Below are 16,026 nucleotides of genomic sequence, written 5' to 3'. Positions count from 1 at the left end.
ACTCCTCTGTTTTATGGAGACTTCACTGGAGTTCAGTAAAGTTAACTGACTTGGTCATTTTGTCATCACATATTTATAATATGATACCCTTAACAGCATACACCATGTCAGAGAGAAAAAAATACATATATAATGTTTTACTGTATATTTAATTTTGATTTACTTTTTGTATCCACAAATACATAACCCTTGTGTGCAGTTGGGGATGTTTTCATACACTCTGGGGTGATTTTGAGCCTTAGTTTGGCCACAACTTTCTCTGTGTTTCAGCAAATGGGATGATTTTTAATGACAAATCTTTTTTGACACATATTTTGGTAAAATGCTTTGAAAATGTTCAATTCAACAATACACTCTGGGTACATGTACTACCTTTTCGTTGTGTTTGGGGCTGTTTTTGCCTCATTGACTTCTATTATAATGACTTTTTTTATTGCAAAGCCATGGCAGCATATAATTATGCATTCCTGATTGTTGCTGGTGTCATTCCATGTCCCAAGAGCCAGTTTCTGTGCCTGAAAAAAGGGTTGTCTTGGTCCTAACCTTTGACCACCACTCGTTCCACAATGCACTGGCCCCTTAAGACTCCCCCTGTTGGTGGTGGGCCCGCAGGAGGATGGTCCCACGTCGCTCCTTTGGGCTAAGCCCGGCCGGGTTCTGTGAAAAAAAAACCCGGCCACCAGGCGCTCGCATACAAGCCCCAACCCCAGGCCTGGCTCCAGGCTGGAGCCATACCGGGCGATGTCATGGTCCTCGATGTTATAGAGTTTATAAGCGTTTTTTTGAACCGCACTTAGTCTGACTTGTCACCTAAAACCTTTTTGCCTTGGGAGACCCTACCAGGGGCGTTAGCCCCTAACAACATAGCTCTTAGGATCACTCAGGCACTCAAACCCCTCCACCACAATAAGGTGGTAGTCCGTGGAGGCCATGGTGCTCTACCAGAAAAAGGTGGTTTGCCATCTCCAGGTTGGAGGAAAGTGCTTACCCCAGGTGGAGGAATTCAAGTATCTTGGGGTTTTGTTCACGAGTGAGGGAAGGACCGAAAGCACAAGATCTTGGATACAAGTGGCCTTATAGACAGGGTCAGGAGCTCTGTCAGGAGGAGCTCGGAGTAGAGCTGCTGCTCCTCCACATTGAGAGAAGTCAGCTGAGGTGGCTCGGGCGTCTGTTTCGGATGCCTCCAGGACGCCTACCTAGGGAGGTGTTCCAGGCATGTCCCACTGGGAGGAGGCCTCGGGGAAGACCCAGGACACGCTGAAGGGACTATGTCTCTCGGCCCTGGGAACGCCTCGGGATCTCCCTGGAGGATCTGGGGGAAGTGTCTGGGGAGAGGGAAGTCTGGAGTTCTCTTCTAAGACTGCTGCCCCCACGAATAAGCGGATGAGATAAGCGGATAAGAATGATGATGATGATGATAGTTGCTGGTTTTCAATGTTGGAGAGAGATAAAATTGATAAGTTTTATTGTTGATCATCAGTTGCTGCGCAAAAAGGACTTAGTGTCACGCTTCCATTTTTACCTCCTCCTATCGATCTATCTATCTATCTATCTATTTATCTATCTATCTATCTATCTATCTATCTATCTATCTATCTATCTATCTATCTATCTATCTATCTATCTATCTATCTATCTATCTATCTATCTATCTATCTTACACTTTCCATCCATCCATCCATCCATCCATCCATCCATCCATCATCTATCTATCTATCTATCTATCTATCTATCTATCTATCTATCTATCTATCTATCTATCTATCTATCTATCTATCTATCTATCTATCTATCTATCTATCTATCTATCTATCTATCTATCTTTCACCATCCATCCATCCATCCATCCATCCATCCATCCATCCATCCATCCATCCATCCATCCATCCATCCATCCATCCATCTATCTATCTATCTATCTATCTATCTATCTATCTATCTATCTTACACTTTCCATCCATCCATCCATCCATCCATCCATCCATCCATCCATCTTACACTTTTCATCCATCCATCCATCCATCCATCCATCCATCCATCCATCCATCCATCCATCCATCCATCCATCCATCCATCCATCTATCCATCTATCTATCTATCTATCTATCTATCTATCTATCTATCTATCTATCTATCTATCTATCTATCTATCTATCTATCTATCTATCTATCTTACACTTTCCATCCATCCATCCCTCCATCCATCCATCCATCCATCCATCTGAGACATGTTTCTCTACTTAAATACAGTCAGTCAGCATTTTTTTTTTCTTCTTCTGTTAAAGCTGGTAATCCTCATTCTGCCAAAAAGACTCAGAAGATCCACTCAATTATATTCAGTTCTCTCATCCTTTCTCCAGCACAGATCTGGGGGATTTTTCTCAAGTAGCAGGATATGTGGAGAATCAACAGCGTGGAATAACTGACAGGAATAAATAACAGTGTGGAATAATGTTACAAGCTGAGGTTTTGAGCTAGACTGTATAGTAAGCACCACAAATGAATGCAGTTTCAATAAATAGATACACTAGGGTTGCATTTCTTTACACTGTGGATTACAGTGTGTTTGCATAATCAAGTGCAAAAAAAAAAAAAAAGCATCAACATAGCATCAGAAAACAGCCCTGGAGTAAACAATATGTGAATGTGCATAAGAAAATGAACTGAATCTGATTTATAATTAAGCTATAATCTGTTTAATTAAGTCTGATGGATTGCTACAGATTCCTATAACGATGTTTTATCTCCAGTGCTGTTTAACTAAGGTTTGCATGCAGAGATCGATAAGGAGATGTCGTTAACGTAGCGCTGCTTTCTCAAAGACGGACAGAAATCTTTAATGTGAGACTTAACGAGGCGCTGCATTGATTTTCTGAATGTCAGTCGCCGTTTGAAAAAAAAGCACGTCGTCCGTTACGCTTAATCTTCAATCGTCCGTTCATTACTGCAAAGCACTCACGAAAGATGCGGTCATAAATGTCCTGAAGGTAAACACTGGACTGTTGTAGTCACTTTGTTTTGTCTGAAGTACTTTTAAGGAGTCTGCTATTTATTAAGGCATGCATGAGGGAGCAACGGGAACAAGCTCTTCTGCTGCGCAAGGAAAACGGCCAAATGTGTTTTATTCTCAGAAGCGTTTGCCTCCAAAACTCTTAATGGCGTGATATAAGAAATTGGGTGTAACGCTTGCCTGAGGAGGTGTATGCATTATTAATGGGGCAATGATTTAAATAGGTAAATAATTCATGCACCTCCGAACTGTGCATCTGAAAGAATGCATTATTGTCCAGAGAACATGGTGTTTGTCTTATGTAGAAACAATGACATCAACAATATGGACGTCAAGGAAAATCCATTCATCCACACTCAATGCATTTAGAATCTATTGTATTCTGTTTCAATTAAAGCTTCAGAATAAAACATATTGAAATCAGTCCATGATTTTGGGATATTAAAGTAGGAATGTTCTTAAATTAAAATTCTAGGCTGTAATGGAAAGTTCTGGATGCACTTCTGTAATTTCAAAAGCTAAAGTGCTTAGTAATAATTATTTATTAATTCATTTAATGATATAAAGCAATTTAGTGTGACGTTTTTTTGTTATGTTACAATCCTATGTTTGTCTTGTCTCATCTGTTTTTTTTCTTGTTCCTGTTTTGCTTTGAACACATCCAATTGGCCACTTCCAGCTTGCTTGATCCTGATTGGCCTACAGTGTTTTAAAAAGCCATGACACCACTTCCTTGGCAGCCATCTTGTTTTCGGTCACTTGCTTGTGTTTGTTGAAATGTGTAAATGTGGTATTCACCTTATTCTCAGCTGTCGAGTGGGCGCTGCCATTTGAATCTTTTTGTCTCGCGACTTCCGGTCACATTCACTTCCATTCATTTTTTGACGTTAACAACTGCTCGTTACGCTGCTTGATGTTGCAATTTAATATTTTCTTATTATATTATGCTACTTGGTCTGTGTAGTCATGCAAACATTTGTTTGTTGAGCAAGTAGTTTGGCCATTTTCTGCCGTTTATTATTCCTAGTCATTTCTCCCATAGGCGACTGAATCGGAAGTTCTAAGACAATCGCGAAAACAGGCGCACTTCCGCATTTTAGAATAAGGTCAATAGTGCAGAGTTTTTGGATGTGTTAGTACTGGGAATATTGAGATTTGTGAGTACTGTTTGTGTTGTTTGACTTCCAAGATTATATTGAGATTTGTGAGTACTGTTTGTTTTAATGTTTGCTTAGTTTATGATACTTTGTTCCACCGGCTTGTTTGACCTTGGTTGCCTGCTGACATTGATTTTACATTTTACATTTAGTCATTTAGCAGAAGCTTTTATCCAAAGCGACTTACAAATGAGGACATTTTGGATTGTCCTTTAAATATGGTTGCCTGTTTTTGTAAATAGATTGTAAATAGTGTATATATTGGGATAGTAAGGAGTTTGACGCCATTTTCTTTGTAAAACCTTTTGTCCTCTGTTTTTGTGTTAGTGGAAGTGAATTGTACTTTCTTTTCTTTTATTTTTGATCAGGTAAGTTAGAGATTTAATATAAAGGAATTTTTGTTTGTTATTTTGGCCTTGTCAGCTCCCGAATTCAAACCCCAATAAATCTTTGAATTATTTTTTGTTGTCTTGTCTTTCATGTTGTGCACCATCCCTAGACGGTGCGTAACAGTTAAACGCAATAACTTAAATAATACTGTTTAAAAAAAAAGTAAGCCAATAAAATAAACATATGTATTGACATTAAAACGCATAAAACGCAGTGGTGCAGTAGGTAGTGCTGTCGCCTCACAGCAAGAAGGTCGCTGGTTCAAATCTCAGCTGGGTTAGTTGGCGTTTCTGTGTGGAGTTTGCATGTTCTCCCCATGTTTACGTGGGTTTCCTCCGGTGCTCTGGTTTCCCACACAAGTTCAAAGACATGCATTAAAGGTGAATTGAGTAGGCTGAAAATTGTCCGTAGTGTGTGTGTATGGATGTTTCCCAGAGATAGGTTGCAGCTGGAAGGGCACTGCGTAAAACATGCTGGATAGGTTGGCGGCTCATTCTGAAGTGGCAACACCAGATTAAAAAAGGAACTAAGCCGAAAAGAAAATGAATGAATGAATTAAAGTGCTATTTAAAGTAAACAAGTCCGACAGACTTCATTTTTCACCAGCGTTGCCATGACAGCACAGTAGCACCATTACAAGCAGCAGGAACAAGTGTACTACATTTAAATATTCTCTTAGCCTGTTATTTGAGCGGACTTTGCTTTCTGTGTTAGATAAGTAGATAAGTTTACATGTACACTGTACATTCACCGGCCCTTTAGGTGCTCCTTATTAGTACCGTGTTGGACCCCCTTTTGACTTCAAAACTGCCTTAACTCTTCAGGGCATAGATTCAACAATGTACTTTTTAATTTAAATTTTTTACAATGTACCATTTGAGTACAGTGAATTCATTGTCATGTTCAAGAAACCAGTCTGGGATGATTCACGCTTTATGACATGGTGCGTTATCCTGCTGGAAGAAGCCATCAGAAGATGGGTACACTGTGGTCATAAAGGGATGGACATGGTCAGCAACAATACTCAGGTTTGGCTGTGGTGTTGACACGATGCTAAATTGATACTAATAGGCCCAAAGTGTGCCAAGAAAATATCCCTCAGACCATTACACCACTACCAGCCTAAACCACTGATATAAGACAGAATGGATTCATGCTTTCTTGTTGATGCCAAATTCTGACCCTACTATCCGAATGTCACAACAGAAATGGAGACTCATCAGACCAGGTATCATTTTTCCATTTTTTTATTGCCCAATTTAGGTGAGCCTGTGTGAATTGTAGCCTCAGTTTCCTGTTCTTAGCTGACAGGAGTGGCATCTGCTGTGTTCTTCTGCTGCTGTAGCCCTCCTGCCTCAAGGTTGGATGTGTTTTGTGTTCAGAGCTGCTCTTCTGCAGACCTCGGTTGTAACGAGTGATTATAAGAGTTACTGTTGCCTTTCTATCAGCTGGAACCAGTCTGGCCATTCTCCTTTAACCTCTGGCATCAACAAGGCATTTGCGCCCACAGAACTGCCGCTCACTGGATATGATCTCTTTTTACATTCTCTGTAAATCCTAGAGATGTTTGTGCTTGAAAATGCCAGTAGATCAGCAGTTTCTGAAATACTCAGAGCAGCCCGTCTGGCACCAACAACCACGCCACGTTCAAAGTCACTTAAATCATCTTTCTTCCCCATTCTGATGCTCGCTTTGAACTTTTTTTGAACTCATGTCATAAAGCGGGAATCATCTCAGACTGGTTTCTTGAAGATGACAATGTTGAATCTATGCCATGAAGGATTAGGGCAGTTCTGAAGGCAAAAGGGCTTCCAACCCGGTACTAATAAGGTGTACCTAATAAAGTGGCCGGTGCGTGTATCTTACTGGTACGATGAATATAATCTGATGTGTTTCTGCTCCTGTGAGCCAGAAACAAACAACCACACACACACACACACACACACACACACACAAAAACATGAATTTGAGGTAATCAGTGTAAAAACTGTGTGCGAAACATCATTTAAATAGTAATCATAAACTGTGCAGTGATTACGCTTCAGTGTAATATGCAGAAATACAAATGAAAAAAAAAGAGGCTCAGACAAACACAGGAAATGAAGTGTTGTGCTCCGCTGGGCTCTTTATTGAACTGTGGGCTGCTGCTGCTGCTGCATCACATCACATCCTTTGTTTCTGTCAAAGGCAAATGAATTCAACAGATTCCTCGATATTCTCATGAAAAACAGTTGCAGTTGCTGTATTTATATGAAGCTGTGAGTCAGATTCACTGCCCCATTCTGCAGCCACAAAAGTAAAATGGACAAATCATTGTTTCTGCTTTCAACCCTTGTCTAAATTATTTTTAAAAAGCACATTCCCATATGCAAAAACAACAAATGCCTTTAAATAATTGAAATGCACATTCCTATTAATCCTTAAACCTATCACACAGCTAAACCTGTACAGTTAAAGGTCCTGTGAAATGCTTTGAAATCTGCATTTTTATTCAATGTTTATGCAATGTCAAGCGAAACATGGACAGAGTGGGACATATCCCCTTAAAAAAAATAAACATCGCTCTGCCAGTGAGGCCAGGTCAGACTCTAGAGAGCATTTGATTGATCACGACGAAAACTGAAAGTATGAGGTCACATGAAAAAAAAACATTGATCCATTTAGGTTGAAGTAACACACCAAAAGTTTTACAGATGTTTTATATCTTATACACGTGAATTGTGTCACTGTTTTGGTGCCCGAAAGCATGTAGATATCCAAAACAAATACACATCTAAAAAATGTGGGACTATGGGACTTTTTGTAAAGTCTATGGGAAGTTTAGTAAATCAATTAACCTACTCACAGTCTACAGCACTAAACCAGTCCCTAGCATGTGCGCCGCTATAGGGGGGGTTAAGTTTTAATGATTGTAAGGGCCTACACTATTTTAGGGTTCCTAGAGTTTCCATTAGGAGGCCCAATCAAAACGCCCCCCACCCAAGCTTAATTTGAAATTGAAAATGTGTATGTGAAAATTAATGAGCTCAACTCTGACGCTCCACAGCTCATCTGTGCAACCCGGAGTATCAGAAAGTCTTTACCTTGAGTTTTCAGACATTTTTGTTTTCAGTCACCCTTTAGTAATTGTTGTCTTTTAATGATATAACGGTCATCATGATCTTAAATCCTTGAAAGTTTTAGATTTTTTTTTATTAAAAAAAAAATGTATGTACATTTATATTTACATATGTATTATATAATCTTTGCATCAAATTACAAAAAAAACAAAAAAACAATTACCGCTTGTTCGAGTTGTTTCTAATGCAGCGTCCACGGGGCAGGACAGTAAATTTGATTCTGTTCTCTCTTCTGGCTGCCGTTATCAGTCGCACATTCATTCATTCATTCATTTAATTGTCGGCTTAGTCCCTTTATTAATCCGGGGTCGCCACAGCGGAATGAACCGCCAACTTATCCAGCAAGTTTTTACGCAGCGGATGCCCTTCCAGCCGCAACCCATCTCTGGGAAACATTCACACACACATTCACACACACACTCATACACTACGGACAATTTAGCCTACCCAATTCACCTGTACCGCATGTCTTTGGACTGTGGGGGGAAACCGGAGCACCCGGAGGAAACCCACGCAAAGGCAGGGAGAACATGCAAACTCCACACAGAAACGCCAACTGAGCCGAGGTTCGAACCAGCAACCCAGCGAACTTCTTGCTGTGAGATGACAGCACTACCTACTGCCCCACTGCCTCGCCCCATTGTCGCACATTTTTTTTTTTCGTTTTCTGAAAGTCTTGATAACACCATCGTTAAGTTTTTATTTTTTATTTCTGTAAATGGGATTGTAAAAAATGGGTCCATACTATGTTTTTGTGTGGACAAACAGCAAACCATATAGAAAAAATGCAGTTTTGAAAATACCCACATTCATGTGGACTGGCCTTAAATCTACCATAGTCACCTTGTTTTCTCCTGAGTTGTGTTGTCGATGACCTATAGGTAGGGCCAGACAGAATCTGCAGACTTTTTTTTTTTTTTTTTTTGCGCATAATTCTGTGCATAATTCTGTAAAAACATATTCGGATTTATGCGGAATGATTTTGGGAGTATTGTAACAAAAAACTTGATATATGAAATAAAAATAACACCTTTCTGACTTTTATTTAATGTTTACAATACAAATCCCATTCGATCCACTTAATTGGTAAACAAAGCAAGTCTCTCAAATAATATATTTACTAAAAAACAGAAAATATTCATTTACGAACTGTATTATGAAAACAATCTTATGACTATTTTCATATTAGTCAATAATATTACTGAAATTAATAAAAAAGTGATTAAATATAATATTCACATACATTTACACAAATAAATAAATAAATAAATAAATAATAAAACTCTGTGGATTTCTGCGTGCACAGATTCCATGTGGGCCTACCTATAGGCTATAATATAATAATAGGGGCCAACAGAGATGTATTTCGAGTTATATTTTAAAGCTTTAATGTGTATGAAATCACAGCCAGGAATTAATATCAAGTTCTGCATTAGCAGATGGTGTTTAATAAAGTTTAATGGCGTTCTTTCACTCTAAAAAAACTGACAGTATGAGCTGAGAGATATGACACGATGCATAAATGTGAATTAAACAACTATACTCTGCAGTCTACATGTATTTGTTGCCTCGTTACAAACATACTCAGCTGATTTTACAATATACATGGTAAACTAGCAAATATACAGTAACACAGGTGCTAGATGGTGGGGTTGTACATGCACAGTAAGTTTAATATAAGTTGAGAAACACATAAAAATAAGGGTTTTAAGATTGAAATTGTTGTAATCTCACTAGGAAACTTTGTGGCCAAAGAAAGGCAGCCTGCGGCATGCATATAAATAATTCCATGTGTAACAGTCTGTATTTTGTTTTAATTTTTCACTACGATATTATGTTTATGGGATTAAAGAAACAATGGTGTTTGAGGCTCACATTATGTCATTTCCATGTACCAAACTGTTATTATGCAGCTATGCCTAGGTATATCCAGATTTACATTATATAAGTAACATTTCAGCTTCGACATTTGATCTCGTGTAGCAATTAAAAAAACTCAGACTGTAGGTAAATTTCATGAAGTGGAACTTTCGTAACACCCGTCTCAATTCCTCGCACTAATACATGGCTTCCACAAAATGTCTCATCCGAAAGTGGTAAAACGTCAGCAGCAATAAACGAAATCATCAGGATGGTTATTTTAACCGGACTCGTGGATTTATCCACGGACACAAAACCTTCGAGAAGAAAAGGCTTATAACTTGGATCTGCATCCAGCCTATCAGAAACTGCCGGAGTTTCACCAACATCAATTGTCTTTAAAAAAGCAACACTTTTAGGAACAGCACTTTGTTGCTTACGCTTTAATAAAACACAGTCACTTATTAAATGTCCTATTTTATGGCAGTAGTAACAGGCTCTTTCTTCACCGGTTTTTACCGTCAGATTTTTGAAACGGGTTGGACTTTTCGAAATGGAAGTTACGAGTGTTTTTTCAACACGAGCAGGGGTGAATACATTCTTGTGAGTCAGTGCAAATTCATCAACGAGAACTGAAGCTTCAGATAATGAAGTTACTTTCTGTTCGTTTAAATAAACGACAACACGATCGGGCACACAACTTTTGAATTCTTCCAACAAGATTAATTCACGCAACGTTTGGAAATTCGACACTTTACTAAATGTGCACCATTTATCAAATGGAAAAAAAAAAATACTACAAAACATACGTGAAACGTAACACTACTCACATATTCCATTAATGTCTGTGGCTGTGCAATGCAACTCAAAAAGGCCAAGAATATTATATCATGTTTCTCATGTAAATAATACATCATCAGTAGACATGCTAATCTCCCTGTAGACCTTCATCTCTCCATCTCTCATCTTTTCCTCATCTCTTCTGCAGGGAAAGGAGAAATTGCTTTCCATCCTGCACCGCTACATGGACATCCATGGGACAGTGTACTATGAGGCCCAGCGGCCCCCAGAGGTGCCCGCATTTGTCAGGAACCACGGCCTGCTGCCCCAGGATGAGCTGCAGCAGCTTTTGAGAAAGGCCAAGGTACTGCTATCATCATGTGCTTTCATAAGTGTGACAGATTAAACCTCTAAATAACCTACAAGTAAACAATGATGAAAATGATCAACAAAACTACACTGACTCCCTCAAAACTGGAACAAATTCCAATGAAAAGCACAGGCCGCGCAGCTCCTTACGGCTTTCTGGAGAAAAAAGCAAAACAAAGAAATCAAGGTTTACAGTGGTAATGCTCTTAGCAACAACAGAGCCAAACTACCAGTCATCAACAGGTCAGACAATAATCTCAGCAATTCAACAGTTCACCACAACTCTAGCATCGTCTGGAACCCAGTTAGTGCTCTGAAGATCTAGAGATTCTCTCTCTAGCTCAGGGGTCACCAAACTTGTTCCTGGAGGTCCAGTATCCTGCAGATTTTAGGTCCAACTCTAATTAAACACACCTGAACATGCTAATCAAGGTCTTACTAGATATACTTGAAACACCCAGGCAGGTGTGTTGAGGCAAGTTGGAGCTAAACCCTGCAGAGACAGATATTGGTGACCCCTGCTGTAGCTCATAAGTCTCAAACTTGATTCCTGGAGGGCCGCAGCCCTGCACAGTTTTGCTCCAACAGCTGATCCAACTAATCAAGGTATTCGATACTACTAGAAACTGTTAAGCAGCTGTGAGTTGGAGGGGGTTGGAGCTAGGGATGGCTGACGTGAAACTGACGTTTCGACACAGTGTCGAGATCCTGAAGCGCAAGTGTTTCTGAACACTGCACCGAAGCATGATCTAATACACCCAGGTCACGTGACCAAAGAACCACTAGTCATGTGACTAAAGTGATTTAAAGCATCGATCAGTTCAGAAGCGTTTTGAGACCTGAAGAATCTGCATTTGACTGACAGGGTCTGTAAACATTTCTGTCTCATATTGCCTATTGGACTGTGCGAGTGCACAATGATACTGCGGTTCAAATCATTTTTGGGTTCGAATCCCGACTTGTACAACTACTCCAAAATCATGATTTAGGAATTTGAAAAATGTTACTGTTTTATGGTGTAGTCTAGATAGAATACAGCTACTGATACGCCAACAATTTAGCATCATTTTTGTAACACTGTAAGACATTAATTAATATTTTTACAGTACAGTGATGGGTTTAGGTTTTGGGTAGACCTTAATAAAATACAATGGGAAATTTAATTAATAATATAAATAATTGTTGTTAACTTCTGGCCACAACTGGTGTCTGATCTAGCTACAATCTTGTTTTACAACCAAAACAAGACATATTTATTATGAAGCCTCGCTTAGCCCACCACTAGTTGGAGCTGAACTATGCAGAGCTGTGTCCCTCCAGGAACTGAGTTTGAGACCATTGCTGTAGCTCAGGGGTGGCCAACCCTGTTCCTGGAGAGCCACCTTCCAGCAGATTTCAGTTGCAACCCATATCAAACACACCTGCCTGTAATTATCATGTGGTGTTCAGGCCCTAAATAATTGGTTCAGGTGTGTTTGATATGGGTAGCAACTGAAATTTACAAGAGGGTGGCTCTCCAGGAACAAGGTTGGCCACCCCTGCTCTAGCTCCTTCCTCAGTATCTGAGTGTCTTGTCCAGGGATGGGCAAACTTGACCTTGGTCGGCTGTTGTCCCTGCAGGCTTTTGCTCCAACACTAGTCAAATACACCTGAACACACTAATCAGTGTCTTCAAGATCACTAGAAAGCTACAGACAGGTGTGTTTGATTAGGGTTGGAGCAAAACTATGCAGGACACCTGCCCTCCAGGATCAAGTTTGCCCACACCTGGTCTAGACTCTGGCTGCATGTGAAATCACCTACCACTCAATAGGTAGTGAATTTGAATTTACTACTTGATCGTTAGAAAAGTAAGTTCTATACAGTATCGCTGCGTCCGAAACCGCATACTTCCATACTATATAGTATGCTAAAATCAGAATGCGAGCCAAGTATGTCCGAATTCTTAGAATTCGAAAATTAGTCGGCGAGAAGTACCCGGATGACTTCCTACTTCCAGCGAGATTCTGAAGTGCGCATCCCATGCACGCTGCGCTATCCCATAATGCCCCGTGAGAGAATTCATGAATGGAAGTGAGGCGACGCAACTGACGCAGGTGGGTCAAGTGACCATGACAAAATGGCAGATGTAGTACGTCCGAATTCCATTAATACTTTTCACATTCATACTGAATAGAATGTACTTTTCTAACAGCCGAGTAGTATGTTTTCATTCAAATGCAGTACCTACTGAGTAGTAGGCGGTTTCGGACGCAGCCTATGAATTTAACATACTGTATAGACTTACTACGTCCACCATTTTGTTATGTTCACATGACCTATCCACGTCAGTTGTGTTGCTTCACTTCCATTCATAAATTTGTCTAGCGCTACATCATGGGATAACATAGCCTCCATTTGATGCACACTAGAATTTGGCCGGAAGTAGTAGGCCGTCCGAGTACTTCTCGTATAATGTTTTTCAAATTCTATGAATTCGTACATACTACTCGGTTCACATACTATATAGTATGGAAGTATTCAATTTCAGACACAGCCCCTGCTTTATCCCATCTCACTTCTCCATAGTAAGTGAACACAGCCGAAGGAAGCCATCTGCAATCTGCTAGAAACTCAGGGGGGAAGAGTCGAGGTAAAGCAAGAACAGGGAGAAATACAACAGATCGTCATTGAGGGAAAATTAAGTTGGTAATCAGGGCTCGGCACTCATAAAGTTTGAACTACTGAAAAACTTACACCCCAATCACACTACGAGTGACACATTGGTTGTATGTCCGTGCTGTAGGCCTAGACCAGAGGTGCTAAACCCTGTTCCTGGAGATCTATAGCTGCGTCCCAAATCGCATACTTATGCACTATTCTACGCTATTTTGTAGTATAAATAGTGTAAGTAGTGTGTTCACACTGAAACTCAAAAAATAATAAGTGCACTTTAATTACCCAGATGATGCACTCATTCAGCCGCTAAAATGAAGTGTGAAATGATGGACACTTCACGCACTAAACGATCGCAGGTTAGCACATATTGGATAACTTTATTTATTTTGAATGGTGATAGCAAAATTCTCCTACGAGAGTGATTATAGCGCCTCCCGATGGTGAATGCGGCAATACTCACGGCAGATATTATTTGATAATTCTGTCGTTAATTTCACTGATTTGGCGACCGTCAAACGTCATCAGCGAAACGGTTTGAATTTCCGCTTAGTAAAAAAACATAAGTGTGCCATTTGGGATGACACTACATACATATACTATCCTGTTGAGTGTGTAAGTGCATAAGTACATAGTGCATGAGTGCATAGTGTATAGTGTGCCATTTGGGACGCAGCTTATCTTTCTGCAGAGTTTAGCTTCAAGCCTCATCACAATCTCTCTTATTCCACAGTCTAACTTTTGTTTGTTGTGAAATCACACCCTCTTGTGGTGACAATTACAGTCCTCGTCAGTACTCCAAATTTCTCTTATTGCTTTGAACATTCTTCAAAACATTTGGGATAATCTTAGTGCATAGCTCAGCAACAAAAAAATATGACGCTGTCCGTTTCGATTTTTTTAACGAAAAAGAAAGGTATTGTGGTTTTATTTTCTTTCACCCTGACCTGTACTTAAATTAGTTTCTGAAGGGTTTGTCTTATGTTCTTCTATTTCCTCTCAGCTTTTTATGGGATTTGGCTTCCCCTACGAAGGCCCCGCCCCTTTAGAGGCCATAGCCAATGGCTGCATATTCCTGCAGCCGAAGTTCAGCCCCCCTCGCAGCTCCCTCAACCATGAATTCTTCAGAGGGAAACCCACTTCCAGAGAGGTGAGCCGATCTGAGTAACACACACACAAACACACACACACACACACACAAGCACGCACACATTTTTGCATTTACTGTATAGCATCATGGGTAATGTAGTTTCTTTTGTATGAATAGTTAACATTTTTTATTGTTTGTTTTGTTCAGGGCTCAAGATCTGTTTTAATATTTAGTTTTGATCTGTTCTCTTTTGTTTTTAATTAATACTGTTTATTTTACTTTATTGTTTTTGTTTTGTTTTATTCTGTTTCGGTTCATGTAGTGTCTTTCAGTTTTGCTTTAATGTTTAGTTTTGTTATGTTCTTTGTTTTAAATTTGTTCTTGTTTTATTTATTTATTTGTTTATTTACTTTGGTGTGTTTTGACCTGTGTGTTTATTTTGCTTTGGTTTATTCTGGGTCTGTTCATGTATTGTCTTTCTTTCAGTTTTAATATTTTGTTTTGTTCTGCTGTTTTTTAAAGTTGTTCTTTATTAATTAATTAATTAAGTTAGTTAGTTATATTTTGATGTGTGTTTTTGTTTTGTTTTGGATTAATCTGGTTTGGTTTGTGTGGTTCAGTTTTGTTTTTATATTTTATTATTATTATTATTATTATTATTATTTATTTTTTTTATCTTATTTAATTAATACATTTATTTATTTATTATAGTGTTTTTGGCTTTGTTCTGTAATTTTGCTTTGTTTTGCTTTACTCTGGTTTGGTTCAAACAATTAAAGTTAGAATTATTAGCACCCCTTTGGTTTATATATATAAACCAAAGGGGCGCTAATAATTCTGACTTTAATTGTTTGAACCAAACCAGTGTATATGGTGTATATATATATTCCCTAAATGATGTTTAACAGAGCAAGGAAATTTTCACAGTATGTCTGTTAATATTTTTTTCTTCTGGAGAAAGTTGTATTTGCTTTATTTTAGCTAGAATAAAAGCAGTTTTGAATTTTTTTGTAAACATTTTAAGAAAAAATAAAATAAAAATATCTAGTCAAATATTACTTACTGTCATCATGGCAAAGATAAAAAAATCTGTTTTTGAAAATGAGTTATTAAAACTAGAGCTAAAGAGCAAAACAGAAATTCAGGAAAAAATAAACGGGGGCTAATAATTCTGTCTTCAACTGTATATTGTCTATCTTTCAGTTAAGAAGTTTAATTGTTTAATTGCTTAAGTGTTATGGCTTGTTGAATGTGATTCTCACTCCAATAAATTACCCAAATATTCACAAACATAAAATAACCACAAACAAAAAAAAATAATTAATGCACAGTCAAATGTAGATATAGTGTGCATGTAGCAATATGTTTATTATTCTCAATATAGTCTCACATGGGTTTTGCAATAAGTAAAAAATTATTTTGACATTTTTTCTTAGCGGTAAATGTGCTGGATAATAATAATAATAATAATAATAATAGTAATAATAATAATAATAATAATAATAATAATAATTTTATTTCATTTCATTTAATATTTTTTTATTTTATTTTATTTTCTAAAACATTTCGAAATGCAGTTAATAGGCTATCAACTCA

General features: G+C 38.5%; 1 protein-coding gene across 1 annotated transcript in view; it reads left to right on the top strand.

The window, feature by feature from the left end:
* mgat5b (alpha-1,6-mannosylglycoprotein 6-beta-N-acetylglucosaminyltransferase B) overlaps window positions 1-16,026 on the top strand; it is a 224,252-nt gene that overhangs the window by 190,855 nt on the left and 17,371 nt on the right. The window contains exons 12-13 of the mRNA XM_073945164.1: window positions 10,525-10,680; window positions 14,344-14,490. Coding sequence (XP_073801265.1) covers window positions 10,525-10,680; window positions 14,344-14,490 — 303 coding nt within the window. The remainder of the gene's footprint in view (window positions 1-10,524; window positions 10,681-14,343; window positions 14,491-16,026) is intronic.

The sequence above is a fragment of the Danio rerio genome, chromosome 3, assembly GCF_049306965.1.
Source record: "Danio rerio strain Tuebingen ecotype United States chromosome 3, GRCz12tu, whole genome shotgun sequence".
In the NCBI taxonomy this organism is placed as follows: domain Eukaryota; kingdom Metazoa; phylum Chordata; class Actinopteri; order Cypriniformes; family Danionidae; genus Danio; species Danio rerio.
The sequence above is the reverse complement of the archived record's forward strand: the minus strand, read 5'-3'. Positions and strand labels throughout refer to the sequence as shown.